A 15,718-nucleotide genomic window follows, 5' to 3' on the forward strand; every position below is an offset into this window, starting at 1 on the left:
GAATTTTGACTCGTATTGTTTTGGGTAACGAGTGTTGCCTATGGGGTGGTAGCGTAAACGTCGCGAAAAATTCAGTTTAAAACAACCCACCGCCGAATGTGTGTATATACGAGCTCTTTGGGCGGGTCGCGCTAGGGGTTGTGTGGTGAAACACACTTGGCAACGTCGTCGTCGTCGTCATCAAATAATCAATGCCTCCCCGCCGGGGGGGTGGCCACCGCGACACTTTCCGGAACGCAGACCGTGTCTCTCTAGTGGGAGGGGCAACGTCTGGAAAAACCGCGCGCGCGGGATGAAATTTTGTCGAACGCGATTATTAAATTTGATCGTAATATTATGTCGTCGTTGTTCTCGCGACGTAGGTACACTTTTATCGCCAGCTACACGTCTGATCGCTACGACGGTCCGTTGTCGAAACTCTTACAGTCTTTCCGCTTCCGGTAGCGTTTTGGCAACGTAGTCGCCGGCGCGGAGCGGTCTATTTCGAGCGTCGTCGTGGACCGTTTTTATCTTTTTCTCGTCCGCTTGGTCACGGCGTCGGCGGCGCGCAGCGTGTTGTCGCGCGCGCACTTGCGTTCACGGTGGCGAGACGAGGAAGACCGAGAGCGCGCGCGCGCGCTCTCCAATCCCGTGGAAAAACCCGTGCGCGCGTATTTTGTTATATTATTTTCTATACCATATAATATAGTACCCGTACTGTACGCCGCCGCGCGCCACGGTAGTTGTACGACCGCGACGACGACGCAGCGGCTATGTAATATTATTATTGTTATAGTGCGTTCCTAGTAAAATGACAATATTATAGTCGTCGTCGTATTATCATTGTTGTTATAGTATTTATGACCGCGTGATGTCATTATAGTTGCGTCCGCAAGACACATTGATAATCACAACGACAATAATTGTCGCGGAGTAGCGTCTCTCGGGATTTATTTATTCGCGCCGCCGCGGGAAAACGGATTCGCGCGCGTTACGTCCGTCGGTCCGGCGGCGGCGGTGGTGACGGCGATGACGATGACGATTTCACGGCGGCGTCGGCGACGGTGCCGGTCGCGTCGTTGTTGTCGCCGTTAGTAGAGTTAATAGTCGGCGGTCCGGGCTTCACGAGCGCGGCGTTTTCGGCGGTCGGAAACCGGCGGTAGCGACGACATGGGAAACTATTGTTCGTCAAAACAAAAGGACGGCGGAGGCGGTTCCGACGAGTGAGTATAATAATAATATATAATAAAATATACATATTATATCTTATATCTTCTTTTCGTTTCGTCTATATAGCGCACGTAAAAAAAAGGTATGCTCGGTATGCGCGGTATGCGCCGCTTATTATGATCAAGTCGGGTATACCTAAAGTGGACATATATCTAAGTACGTGTGCGCGTATAGACGGCGGTCAAAAAGTGTTGTCGTTCGGAATATATTAGGCATATAGTAATGTAAGCGCAATTCGGATGGAGCTTGGGTGTGCTCAGCAGCCCCTGTTTTGAAATGAGCACCTTCATGACATCTATGCCGTTTGTGGTAGTTATAATTAGTTCACGCTTTATATTGTGATAAATCAATATGACGGTGCTGCAGTACAAAGCCACTATTAAATATTATGTGGCTATTTTGTTATTAAAGCAAGGGATGGGATGAATATGGAAGGGTCGTGAAATTTCTCATCGCGTGTAAACAAGATTAACTGAAAAAATTGGGAAACTCGGCAGTCCTAGTTTTTTATTGCAATTTAGCCCCTGTATATTAATATTATACCTATTTAAAAAATATATAGGTAATATGTAAAGTTATCGTAATAACAATAACTTTACTATATGTCTATATATATATATAATATGTACACTGCTGCCCCCCGCCGTACCTACCAATAAACAATAATAATAACGTACCTAGTTTTAATTATTATTATTGTTATGGTACAAGGAACCGACCCTCCCACCCTTGTGGGGTGGGGAGCACCGCGGAGAGAGGAAAGAGTATTGTTTGGACAGCTGCTGTTGCTGCTATGCTCACTATAAAAATATAATATATATATTAGGTATGCCGCTCATACGCTAGTGACGGCGACAAATTTGTTTTTTATCGATACATTATACTCAAACGATAAAAGTACCTAAGTATCGTTTGATCATATGAAGTATATGACGCTCGTCTACGAAAAACCGGCGTCATCGCCCCCCCCCCCTCCCACAGTTTTTTGCTCCTCAGCTCGATAAATAATAGCGCCCTCGCTATATAATATATATATTATATAGCTAGCCCGTCTCCCTCATAGACAATTTGCAATGACGTCACAGTTTTTTTTAAATTGCCGTTAAAATATCATAACTACCTAGATCCATAATCCAAATACATTGGTTGTTAGTTTGTCTACGATTTGACTATAGGGCTGAATAGAATAGAACAATTCTTTTCTCGCATAAATTTCCATCAAAATGTATATATAACTGCAGCATATTAGGTACCTACATATAGTTCTTGAGAGTTTATCTTATAGCAATTTTTGTTTATGTGATGCGAAGGGGGGGGTGGTTAAAGTTCAGTGGACCGTGAAATTGTATTCTATTTAGGTTTACTACTCTTGAAAATTTGAACTTTGGACACCGTTGATCAAAAATCGGAACGTGTTTCAAATTTATACGTCTGAAAAATATTTATAATGTACCTACGACATATTTAGTCGAAACTATAAAATTCTGCACCTAATACTCCAAAATAAAAATTATAAAATATAGTAAATTCCGTTCAAATCTTTTTTAAACTTTGTCTTTTTTCGACTGATTCCATTCAATTATATTGGCAGTTATTAAGTTTTCATTCTATAATCTTTACACACTAGCAACTATGTCTATAGCTTTATGTCTTAATAATAATTATTAAATTATTTGACCTTTAATAAAACAAGTCACTCGTGTTTGTTATCACAGCGAAAACGTTCTTACAATATTGTTCCTACGTCATTTATGAAGCTAAATACAAATTAAAAAAACATTAAATGATTAAATTATCTCAAGTCCGACAAGTCCTATTGAAACTTTAAACTGTAACATCGTAAAACAAAAAGTAATTAATTATAGACTCATGGTTCTCAGTTAGGTATGAAAAAGTGCTAAGAAAACTAACTTAAATATAATTCAGAATTTTCAAAATATTCCTTTTTTTAAATTAACTTAAAATTCTCCTCTGTTCATTTAAAATCAGATACTTTATAAAGATCTCAGAATAATGTCAGTACATGAATAGAGGTTAAATGCAAGTTAATTGTAAGTGATTCCACAATAAACTACTTCACCATTCCAATCCACTTATTAAAAATGTATAGCCCTAAACCATTCGCTGGGTAACCCTCCGAGACTCCTAAAAAAGCTAATGGTGTTGCAATCTTTTAAATTAATAAAAACATTTTTTTTTTTTTTTTTTTAAGCTACAATGGTAAAAATTAAAGCTTGGACTTTATTTGCATCTTTATTTTAACGTTCAAACACGATGCTTTCCAAACTACAAGGTTATTCGTTTCAAGTGCCTACTATTTTAATATAGGTAGCGAATTTTAAAGGAAATTTTTCTTACCTACATATTTCGTGGTTTTTAAGGAGTTTTTTGATATTTATGTTACTTTCGATGTTTGATGATGCATTGCTATTTGGACTATGACTTATATATTTTAAGTTTGAAAATATGTGTTTATCATTTTTATAATTTTTTAAAATTACTCTAGGTTCGGATAGTTAGGATTTATCGGTATTTATCTTAATGACCGGATCGTCACGCAACCTGCACCGGCGGATAACATATAGAATATTTGTCTATTTTATTAATTGAACACGGCCGGTCAACTAAACATTTTTATTAAATAATAATTCCATATTATAATGACAAAAATAAAATTATGTTATGTGCATTATTTTTTTTAGTATTTTTAAGTTATATTAATTACTAATTAATTTTAAATTGGTCGTCAATGGGTGGCTTCTTTCAATAAAAATGTCATATAATACTTATCTATATATATAAGAATCTAACTTGATTTTGGAGACGAAGGAAACCGGTTTGTTTGTTTATTTATTGTTATTATTTATTTATTTATTTGTTTGACTTTGCACTTGCATTTTTCCATTTGAAATATAATATATTCATTGAACAAATAATTTATTGTTACATTTTTTTCTACCTTATCTCTATTCTACAATAAAATTAATAAAATGTACAACTCCAGTGGTTGAATTCAAAATGTAGGATATATAATTTTCAGAAATTAGCAATAACAATAACTACAATATGTAATTATATTATATTATTTGTATAGCCAAAAATGAGTCATATGTTTTTAAATTAAATTATAAAAAAATAATTTCTTCAGGAGGAATGTCGGGCAGCTTGTTTTATTTTAACACGTCTACTTATCGTATCTATTTATTCCGTATATAAATAGATAGATAGTAAATATCTTAGTATAGAAATTTAAAAATTGTGTACTCAATTTAATATTGTATTATAATTTATAGGTAACTAAAGTTATAAGGTTGGACTGTACATTATTTTATTAAGAGGACTGCAGGAAGCAGTGGTTTCCGCAAGAGATTACAAATCTATATATATTATAATACGAGTTATAATACTAATATAGTCTATATACATTTTTTATTTCGTTTTTAGAATTTCGAATGCGGTGATTTATATCTGCATTATTTATCATCGCATTCAAATATAAATTATAATTAAACTATAATCAACAATAAAATTGGTAGCAAGGACAATTTAGCTTAACGTACATATTATATATTTATGTTATTTTTATTGTGTTTAATAAAAGAAACTCTATTTCAGGGTGGGATACATGACTTATAAGTTATATCTACAGTTCTACTCTTCATTGATTTCGATTTTCTCTTATTGCAGAATATTGCTATAATTTTTTATTTTATAATTTAATTATTTTAAAAGTTCCAAACAAATTTAGGTAATAACAAAAACTATATAATGAAATTGGAATTGTTTTATAAACATTTATAAAAAATATAAATAAATAATACCTAGTTATGTTATAAAGTCGTGTAATTATTTTTCCGTACTTAAACGTTTCATTTTTGTTTTCGAATTTAATTGCTTCAATATTTAATTATCTCAGATAAGTTTAAATTATATTGAAGGTTCGAAAGATTTAGAACTGTAATTAGTAGAGCTTGAGTTGATGCTTTTATAGGTCCAATCATTGTGACAACGAACAAGTGAATATTTCGTATTTGTTGCCATTTTATACCTACATGGCTACATACTACATAGTCATCGCAAATATTTATATAATGAAACGGGAGGTTATTATTTGTCATTATAGCGAACATTAGAAAGTGGCACTTGATTGTTGTGTATGAACATATAGTCACACGCATAATACTTAATTTTGTTTATTTTAATCATAGTAATCAGCTCAATGATCATAATATATCATATTATACGACGTATTCATATATATATTATTATAATTAGATAAACGAGACGTCGTCAGTGATATTGAGTCGGGAACATGGCTTTCGTTATCAATATACCTAATTCGTTGAAAGTTCATCTGACGATATTATATTCATCACCGACTGAGATATAATTTTATATTATAGAAGACCGAAAACGAATTATCGGGCGGGGAAGCAAAGGGACCAGTCACGAACTATCATTGTAATCAGTAATCACATTGAAAAAAATTATATACATATGTTACCGTCGACGATGTAAATTAGGTATAACGTAAATGTATAGACAATATTATAAATTCCTAACATTAGTAGGTAGTCGATATCGTCAATGTCTAGGCATTAACTGACAACATAGGCAAAGTTGTTAAATTCAAATATTTTGTTAGCACATTTACAACTTTAACTAGGAAATTAATTACTTTAATGTCTAATACTGATAGATAATGTAGATCATTTTGTTTAGCGAAATATTTAAATTGGGTTAAAAATGTAATAATATATATAAGATAAACTATACATTTATATATAACATAAATAAAATAAATAAATAAAATAATTATTTCCACAATTTGATGTAGGTACTGTGACTCTTTGAAGGAAGATAATAAGTACTATAGGTAGATACTAGATACATATATTATGCAATGTGCTAGTAGGCATGCATGCGCGGTGAACAAATATTAAATAATTTCCTTAATATATTTATTAATTAATCATTATAACTAATAAGTTATTGCGATTTATTTTGTATACCTACTATTTAGATTACATATATATCCGATAGACGGCTATCTTTTACTTAAAATGTTCCTAATACACGATCATCGACATATTAGACCCGGAAAAAATATTGCTCATTGTTAGTACCGATTATAGATAAATCGACTTTACATCGCAAGGCCGTTTCTAATTAAAATGTACCTACAAATACATTTTTTAAATGTTTACATACATAACTATTTACAACTTATAATAAGTACCTAGAATTAGAGTTCAATTAACAATCAGTTTATAATAGATTTTTGATTTTTAATTTGAATTTATTTTACATTTTTATCAATTATGTCTGAAAAAATCAAGTTATTATAATTACCTATAGAAAACATTTCTAAATAAGTGAACATTAGCGTTATTTTCTAGTGAATATGGTATTCTGTCTATTTTGATCGGAAATATGGTTATTAACTAGTAATTAATGTGAATTCCTTAATTTATGTCTTTGCCGGTAACATATATTACTATATACATATAGGTATAATCCCATCCCATATATTATGTTGAATGCTGATTTAAACGATGGTTTGACATATTATATAGAGACGAACATCGACACAATATTTTGACATGTTACTTGAGTTGGTAATGACCATGTTTACCTAGTCCGTGGTTGAAATATACTGGTTATTGGATGTTGACTAGGATTTTTATCATCAGAAACAAAATGGCTGCGTAAAGGGATATCACAAATATCAATTTTTCTTCTAATCAAAAATACGCTCTAACAAGTTCAAAACTCCCATGCATATGTATACTTGATTAATATTGGCTCCCTTAACATATTGATATTTTAATGGCAAGACGTTTATTATCAACTATAAGTATAGCAATTATTATTATTATTATTATTATTATTTATATTTATAAATCCAATTTTATTATTGAATATATAAATATTAAATATTAATATAAGTATAGTTGCCTATAAGTGCCAGGGCCGGTAAGAGAGGAAGGTTGAGAAAGACGGGGCACTTCATTAAGTGTTTATTGGTAAACCAACTTATGTATAAGACTTAAAATTGTACAGTCCTGCAAAACTTAATTTTAAATTTTATTAAAATATTTGTTGGTTTAAAATATGTTTGAGACAAAAAAAAAATGTATTGAATTTTATTATTGCGCATTATTTTAATCTTTAGCAGGCATAAAATCATTTTGTTTAGGGCATTGCATTCCCAGCTCTACAGTTATGCATGTTAATCGTATATACGTAAATAAATTATAATTTATAAATCATAATTTATATTTTAAAACCGATAAAAAAAAAACCGTGGCAAAACATTGCTGAATACAGACTTGATATAGGTGCTGGTATATGCAGTTAGGTTTAGGCACTGTCTACACTCGTCAACGAAATTATTTATACGCACACATTTTTCTCAAGAACATCCGAAAAAAAGAATCGTTGTAATATTGTTTATTATTATCTGTTCCTACAACAATAATAGACGACTAATTTTGGCTATAATAATTATGTGACTTGAAAACAATAACATCGTCCGTCACTATTGATTGCCGTTGACGGTAAAATGTATAATGTATAGGACGCACCGGTATGATTTGATACACCAGCCGTCTTTCAGAATTGTTACTTTTGGTTAAGTTGAATATATTTGGTAATTTTTAGTAGTAGACGTAGGTACAATGCCCGTTTGAACAAACAATTATTTACATGCGTGCATGTACATCATACCTTTATACATATATTGTTATGGGGTATTTATTAAATATATGTACCTAATATAGGTACCTACACGGCTACACCCACAAAGATAAAACACGTAACGAAAAACTCATTCAGGGTCGAGGCTATTGCCCCAAAATATGCAATGCAATAATATGTATCTTGTTTTATTTACTTTCTTCAGAATAAATTAGCGTAATTATATTATATTATAATTACGTAAACTTACTCTCAAATATATTATAAGGATGTTCTTATTATTTTTAAAGACATTAAATCGGAGATTTACGGGGGATCCAGGGGTACTGGACCCCCCAGACACTTTAAATATTTATGTTATATTATACACACTAGTATAATATATTAATATAAGGTTATTTATAGGTAATATACCTATTTCAAATATACCGAAATAATATATTGTTAAATATTTATTTTTAATTTTTCAACAATTCGTTTATAAAAATAAAAATAATAGGTAGGTACCTTTGAAATAAATAGATATTATTTTTAGGACCCCCAGAAAAATTTTGAAAATCCGCCATTGGTAGGTAATAGGTAATTACCTATAAGACAAACGGCCGTACAGTATATACTATATTATTCACCAAGTGGTGTCACTAATAGTGAAAAGTTTACCGTGCATGCTCTCACTCATATTTCCCTTTAATAATAAATTTACTCAAATTCTAATTTCTTACGTTTACACTCAAGGACCATATTTTCGAACACTACGATTTTTATATCATTTAAAGAGTGTCCTGTGGTGACAGAAACTTATTTTTTCAAATGAGTACGTGTACCTATATCTTGATTAACTGTATATTGTTGAGAAGGTGATTTTTTTTAAATGTTGATGTATTTAAATCAAAATTTGGACAAATAGTTTTGGATTTATTAAAATGTCTACAATAAGGATAATAGGTAGACCTTAAAAATGGTTTTACAAAAATATAAAAAGATGTAATATTTAATCTATAGTTCTAACTAAAGTTAGAATTAGAAAGTTTTTACAAATGATTGAATGTCCATGGATTAACATTAATAAATTACTATAATTTTTAAATCATAACTCATAAGCCCGCATAATAATAATATATATTATGTTCCAAACCTATTATCATGGACCTATAATCGTCCTTAATTCACAAATTAAATATCTTAAAACCTACTCGTTCGAATTTTGAATTTCGATTTCGATATAATATATCAATATACGCAAGAAAGTCATATACTTAATAATTTACAGAAAAAAAGGTTGATAATTATTTTAAAAAATGCTGAGCGTTATTGCCGATAAGTGATCCTATTGTATACATGACATTATGACAATGACAACAACTTTTTTTAGGGTGATAGTATATTATGATACCTATGTTATGCTCAGCTGATGTGTCCGACTCCGATTGTTTGTAATATATTATTGTATATACATATATAGGTATAGGTAGTAGGTACCTATAATATACCTAATGGTTGTATAGAAAAGTTCGGAGTAGAGAATCATTAATAATTAAATATTATTTTGCGGTGCAAATGTGTATTATGGTTATAATCCAAATAGCGTGTGCCAGCAGTGAGCAGTAACTACAACTCTAATCTCTAAACGATGCTTTTTAGATTTATTATGGTTAGCCATTTGAAATAATAACATAATTATAGTTATCTATGCTACAATAGAAAATATTACACTCCCATGAGTATTCTGGCTAGTTAAATGATTATAATAATTTATTGATGGTAGTTAGGGTAATCGACGTTCGAAAATTATATATATTTAATTTTTCGTCGTCACTCCCACTCGCTAGTTCGCTAGCTCTTTATCCCTTTCTCTCTCTCTCTCTCTCTCTCTCTCTATTTATATATACATTGTATATACTAATATAATGTACATAACTACCAATATATATTATATAAATTATTTAGTAAATAATAATTAATATTCAACGTAAACGTGAATGTGATCGTGATGTACTCTCGGTAGAACAATTAAATCTTGGTCATAAACTAGTTCTCATAATTGTTGCTGTGCTTGCATGGGTTTTTTAGAACGTTTAATTTATTGCTAGATGAGCTATAAATAATTCAATTCATGACTTTACGAATAAAATATTAAAAATTTTTAGTGCACATTTTCTAGTTTTAAAAACTTTTAGCACATTCATTTTATGATTATGAAATAAACTACTTAGGTTCCTAATGAAAATTAATTTAATTTAATAATTACCAAACTATATAATACATATTATTATAGTTATAATATATATAGCTTAACAATTTTAAAATCAGTGAATATACACTTAAAACTTTTTTCAAATTTAATTTGTTAAATTAATTTTTAATTAAATTATTATTTATTAATAAATAATAAAAAGCATTTATAAAGTATTAATAAATTAATACTTATTTACATAGTATTTATTTTAAGTGCATAATGCATAATTCATAAATACATATTATAGGTATTTGGTAAATTTTTAGAGCATTAAAGATCAAGTCCCAGCTAGTCATACTTAAATCATAACATTATATTGCGATGGAATTAACACAAATATTATATCTATAATTTGTGCAGGCCACACTACCTATTATACATGATGCTAAGCGCACGTGGGAAACGATTTGGCATTTATAAGACATTACGAACAATTTTTTAGGCTGTATTTTTTTTTGTGGTATTTGATGTGACAAACCTCACAGACTCGTGTGTATTTATATTATCGTGTTTATATTTATAAGTCGTGGCAGTAAAGTAGAGGCGCGCGCGCGGTCTCAAAAGTATATACATCAGAAGCAGAAGCGGCAAAACAAGACGAATACTTATGATATAATTAGGTGTATTACTACAGCATGCGTGTGAATAACGTAAATAAAATTATGATTTTTCATCCCATCCCCCAAAAAAAACCCACACACGCAACGGCTATTCGTATTTTTCGTGCTGTTCCTTCGCAGTGCCAAATTCGACACAAAATCTTATGTCGCGGCGCGATGCGTTATATTTGGAACTTGCGCGTGTTTGGCGCGCTCTCTTGTATTATAATATTATCATGTCGTCGCGTGCGCGGGACGCATTCCAAAAAACGCTTACATACATGAACTGCCAGCCAATGGTGCTGTATTCAAGAGTTCGTCAAAACAATAATTCATAAATATAATACGATAAAAAAATCCGTGTTATTTACAAAACAATAGATTCCAGGATCGCCACCACGATTATAGATATTATTTTAAATCGTGACTCGGCAAATGGAGCTGTACACAAACCCCACATTATATTTTGCTTATCAAAAATTAAAAATTCAATTTTTTCGAATTTATCATTAATGCTCCATCCACGAAATGCTTATTGAAATAAAATTATCAACGTAATAAATACGATGAAAAAATGCTCTTGAGGGAGGAGTGATTGCCTCCTTATATACAACGCATCACAATGATCTGTGGCTGTCGTGTATTCACGCATGTTCATGTATTCAGTTCACGGAAATAAATAAGTCGTCAAAAATGTAAAATGTTATCGATTTTATTTCACTTGTATTTTTTTGCAGGTACTTGCAAAAAGCTCGTTACAAAAAAACTCAAAGGAAAGCCGACAAGTCAACCAACGTGATATCTGTGCCCAAAAAGGGCAAAATACTCCCCGCGGTATCCGCTGTAGGTACAACTACTGCGACCAACAGCAGCAAAGCGGCTGTGGTGCCCAACTGCAACGTCGGCGGGGTAACTTTTATAATTCCGAGAATTGAACAACCCGATGATCAGTTAACCGCGACAACAATCGTCTGCAAGCCCTTCGAACCGAACAACATATCCTCCTCCATAGGTAATGTATATGAGTATACGTGAGTTGTGAGTACAAACCATAAAGCTATCATACCTTTATTAAATACAGCGTCTTTATAAGAGATTTATCATCTATTTATCACGCATGTTGCTTACTATAATATGATAGAGGTTTTTGAAATTTGTTTTTCTTAGGTATAGCTATTTATACATTTATAATTGTATAAATTTGTACCTATAAATTAAAATAAAAAATCAATATGACTGTTGAAAAAAATTCAAGTCCCTAATTTATTAATGGAGGGCGTCGAAAAGTAGCTGCTTATACCGCTCAAGACTGTGTTAAAAACTTAAAAATAATTTATCGCCCCGGTCAAGCTTCAAATACTTCATTATATTTTTACGAAATGCTTTACAGATTACATACTAATTTTTTCAGGTTATATATCTATGGTTTATCGACTTTATGTAGGTATATAAATGAATAATATTTCAATCTTATTCAGTGATTTTAGATCTCTATTGAGTATAATTATTTGTCGATACTTTACTACTGTGGTAGATAGCTATATTATTATATAACGACTTTCAGTGTTGCCTCGAAAAACGTACCTATACCAGTATAATGGCGTACCGGTGTATTTACGGAGGGATATGAGGTATACTACTATAATAATGTATACTATTAAAAATGTAATATCCCTCCCTTGAAAAAATCCTAATTACACTACTGACATACTACGATACTGCTACTATACTACTATACATCGTAAAATACAAAGAAATTTGTTTGACAGCTATTTGACAGTTTGATGATATCAAAATCGTTTTATATTTTTCCAGTAGATAAAACCCCTGAAAAATGTTTTGCATTTATCCTGCCGGATGAATTGAAAAGCGTATCGACCGAGACGAAGAAATTACTACTTGGTGTTTTCGAACCAACAGCAAATCAAAAGACAAACAAAATTATCGTTTACATCTGCGTACCGGATAATAAAGGCAAGTAGATAAAAATGTTTGCTGTTTTCATTTCAGGCTCAATTTTTAGTACACAACATTATTGGTTAAGTTATATTAGTAGGTATAGGTACATTATTTATAAATCCAAACATCGCCAATAGACAATATTAAACATTTATACAAAATTCTATACATCACTGATCAGTGATCACTAATCCAGTATATAGGTACCTACTTCTGTACTTGTCTTGTTTTAATTTCCAAGTTAAGTAAGATTATACTGCACTTATCAGTCAATTAATAGTTTACTTATGGGATATAATTATATAAATACTTACCTAATATAATTTAAGTGAAACGTTTTTCGTCTTTACCTAATATATTATTGTTAAGCTATAATAATATAAATTGATCTTTAACCCTTTCAGACCCTATGCCCTATCCAGAGGACATACTTTATTTTGCTTATCCTTCAACACCCAAATTTGCGTATTTTTGTTTTTATTAATATTCTTTCTGATAAAAGGTAAAAACCAAAAACAATTATTATAGCAGAAAATTGATATTGATAAAAATCTAAGGATAAAAGCTTTTTACTAAAATTGGCTATCTTCATCCGATTAAATCTGGGTTTAACAATAAAATGCGTAGTTATAAGCATATATAGGTAGTAGGTACATATCCTACCTAACCTACCTAATGTCGATATCAGAAAATTAGAAAAAATGAAATGTACCTGTATAAATACGTAGTTATACGCAGTGGCGGGGTGAACTTCAATTTTAAATGACACATTTTCATAATTATGTATTTACCACCACCACCACCATCCTATTTTTACTTATAACAAAGTTATGATGTTAATAAAATGTGATCAAAAGAGCCAAGAAGTCAGGCTTTAGCATGTAATTCTGCGCCACAGTCACGGGGTGGCACCACCCCCTTTGAAAAGTTGACGCAACTGCAATTTATTAAAATTGACCACTTCGGCTCGCCACTTATACGGTTATACGAGCGTGTTGTATTAGGCGATTTTTGAAACGTAATGTGACTCACAGGATTTCCGGACGAAAGACAAAGCCTGTACAAAACTGTGCTACCGGCAATCCGGTCGAAATGCACGAAAATTGGTTACGAACTGCACGTGGTAGACCTGTACTGCGACCACCAGCAACAGCAAGAATATGGACAGCTGGACACGGCTGTCCGGCTGGCGGAACTGCGCCGGCAGAACCGCGTTGGTCATGTCGTGCCAATTGTGTTCGTGGACGACTCGCTGGGTCCACCGGTCCTGCCCCACGTGATGACCAAACAAGATTTCGATCTGGCCAGGAGCAAAACACCGGACGCCAACAAGCTGATCGAAAAATGGTACACGCTAGATGCGCAGAAAAACCACTACGAGCTCCGGAACGAGATGATGTTCGAAACGACGTTCGAGACACAGGTAATGCAATATATAATATATTGTAAAAGGTATAGTCTTGACATGACGCCACATTTTGTCCATAGGGGGAGGGGGGGGCGTTATATAAGTCGACTGACAAGTATATTTTTTAGGAGGGCCAAACCAAAGTTTCAACTTTTAAAAGCTAAAAATCGTATAATGTACCTACATTTATGTACATTATGTATATTTGCCCATTAAATATAAAAATAAATAAACAAATATATATATATATTATATATATTGTATTGTCACTTGTTTTCAGGAAGCTGACGAAAAACTATGGCACGATGAGAAAGTACAGCTGCAAATCGCACTCATGAAGGTGTTCGATTCAAAGTCGTTGCGGAGCGGTTACGTCGAACAAGTTTTTCAACAGGTAAACTAGCGATTATAATATATAGGCGAATTATTATTGATTCGCACGTATCGAACAATAAATACAATAATCTGAAAGTGGGACGTTTTATTATGCATGCAGGAAGTCCGTAACGAGATCATATTGAACGCAGAGTTGGCTAAAAGGTCGGTGTGGATTATCAACAATTATGACGTGGTTTCCGGTCACAAGTGTAAAACCACTGCGGTGGAAACTAAGAAGAGACTCGAACAACTCAGTAAACAGTTGAAGGTGTTGTATTTATTTAATCCCAACTAATATATATATTTTTTTTTATAGCTTTCTCCATGTTTTTAATTTTTCTATACTTATTGATTTTTGTATGCGTTTGTTTGATACAGAACGAATTGCCGGAAACCAATATCATATTTTACGAGAGCGCCAACGCGCCGGAATTTTTAAAGAAAATAGGATCCGTACTAACGACTATTGTCGAATCTGTAGAAAAGGAAAGGGTGAGTAGTATAGTATATATAAGTAGTACATAATACATGATACATAATATAATATGAGTATAAAGATTGTAAAACACAGTAATTATATAAGTATTATATACCAATGCTTGAATTTGAAAGTTTTTTTATAAGGGATGCAAAAGTGTAAAAAATGTGTGAACCTGAAAATTGAAATGACTTATTGGTAATGATGTAATTAGAAGTGGTACACTTAAATATTTTTTTATATGATGTATCATGTTCTCCTGTACTTCCCACAATTCAGCTATAGCCTTTATATATATAGATACTATGAGATCTTGACAAACAGACATACAGTAAATGCTATTCATCAGTGATTAGTGCCTTGGGAGGGGGGCTAATATATCCTTAGCTGAAGATCTTATAGCCCCTCCAAAATCTCTTGAATAGAACATCTAAATAGAACACAAATATATCCCTAAAAATAAAAAAAAGAATCCTGGGCGTTAATAGGCTTAAGCCACTAAACAAAATACATGGAACGCGTATTATGTATAATTCTCATATAATTAAAATGAGACCATACGGGAACCGCCATATGCATTCCTATTTGATTTTTAACATTAAGAGGACGCTATACCCGCATGTGTTGTCTCCGTCTTACAAATGTACAACATTGCAAAAACTGTTTTGCGCGGGAAAGAACCGAGAAGGCTACGATCATAACTAAGAAATGATATTTTTACCACATAAAAAGGAGAACTTTGGCTATGCAAC

The 15,718-nt window shown here is 32.2% G+C and overlaps 1 protein-coding gene across 2 annotated transcripts in view; it reads left to right on the forward strand.

The window, feature by feature from the left end:
• The first annotated feature begins 243 nt into the window (after positions 1-243).
• The window catches only part of LOC100164471, a 29,865-nt gene continuing 14,390 nt past the window's right edge, over positions 244-15,718 (forward strand). Inside the window, exons 1-7 of one of the 2 annotated variants that reach the window (XM_001946964.5) lie at positions 244-1,202; positions 11,481-11,755; positions 12,562-12,717; positions 13,737-14,125; positions 14,391-14,504; positions 14,607-14,756; positions 14,867-14,980. In XM_001946964.5, the coding sequence (XP_001946999.2) occupies positions 1,150-1,202; positions 11,481-11,755; positions 12,562-12,717; positions 13,737-14,125; positions 14,391-14,504; positions 14,607-14,756; positions 14,867-14,980 (1,251 nt within the window). In that variant the 5' untranslated portion in view covers positions 244-1,149. Of the gene's footprint in view, positions 1,203-11,480; positions 11,756-12,558; positions 12,718-13,736; positions 14,126-14,390; positions 14,505-14,606; positions 14,757-14,866; positions 14,981-15,718 lie in introns of both variants that reach the window. The other variant, XM_008191980.3, reaches the window with a different exon arrangement.

Source organism: Acyrthosiphon pisum, chromosome A2 (genome assembly GCF_005508785.2).
Source record: "Acyrthosiphon pisum isolate AL4f chromosome A2, pea_aphid_22Mar2018_4r6ur, whole genome shotgun sequence".
Lineage (NCBI taxonomy): Eukaryota > Metazoa > Arthropoda > Insecta > Hemiptera > Aphididae > Acyrthosiphon > Acyrthosiphon pisum.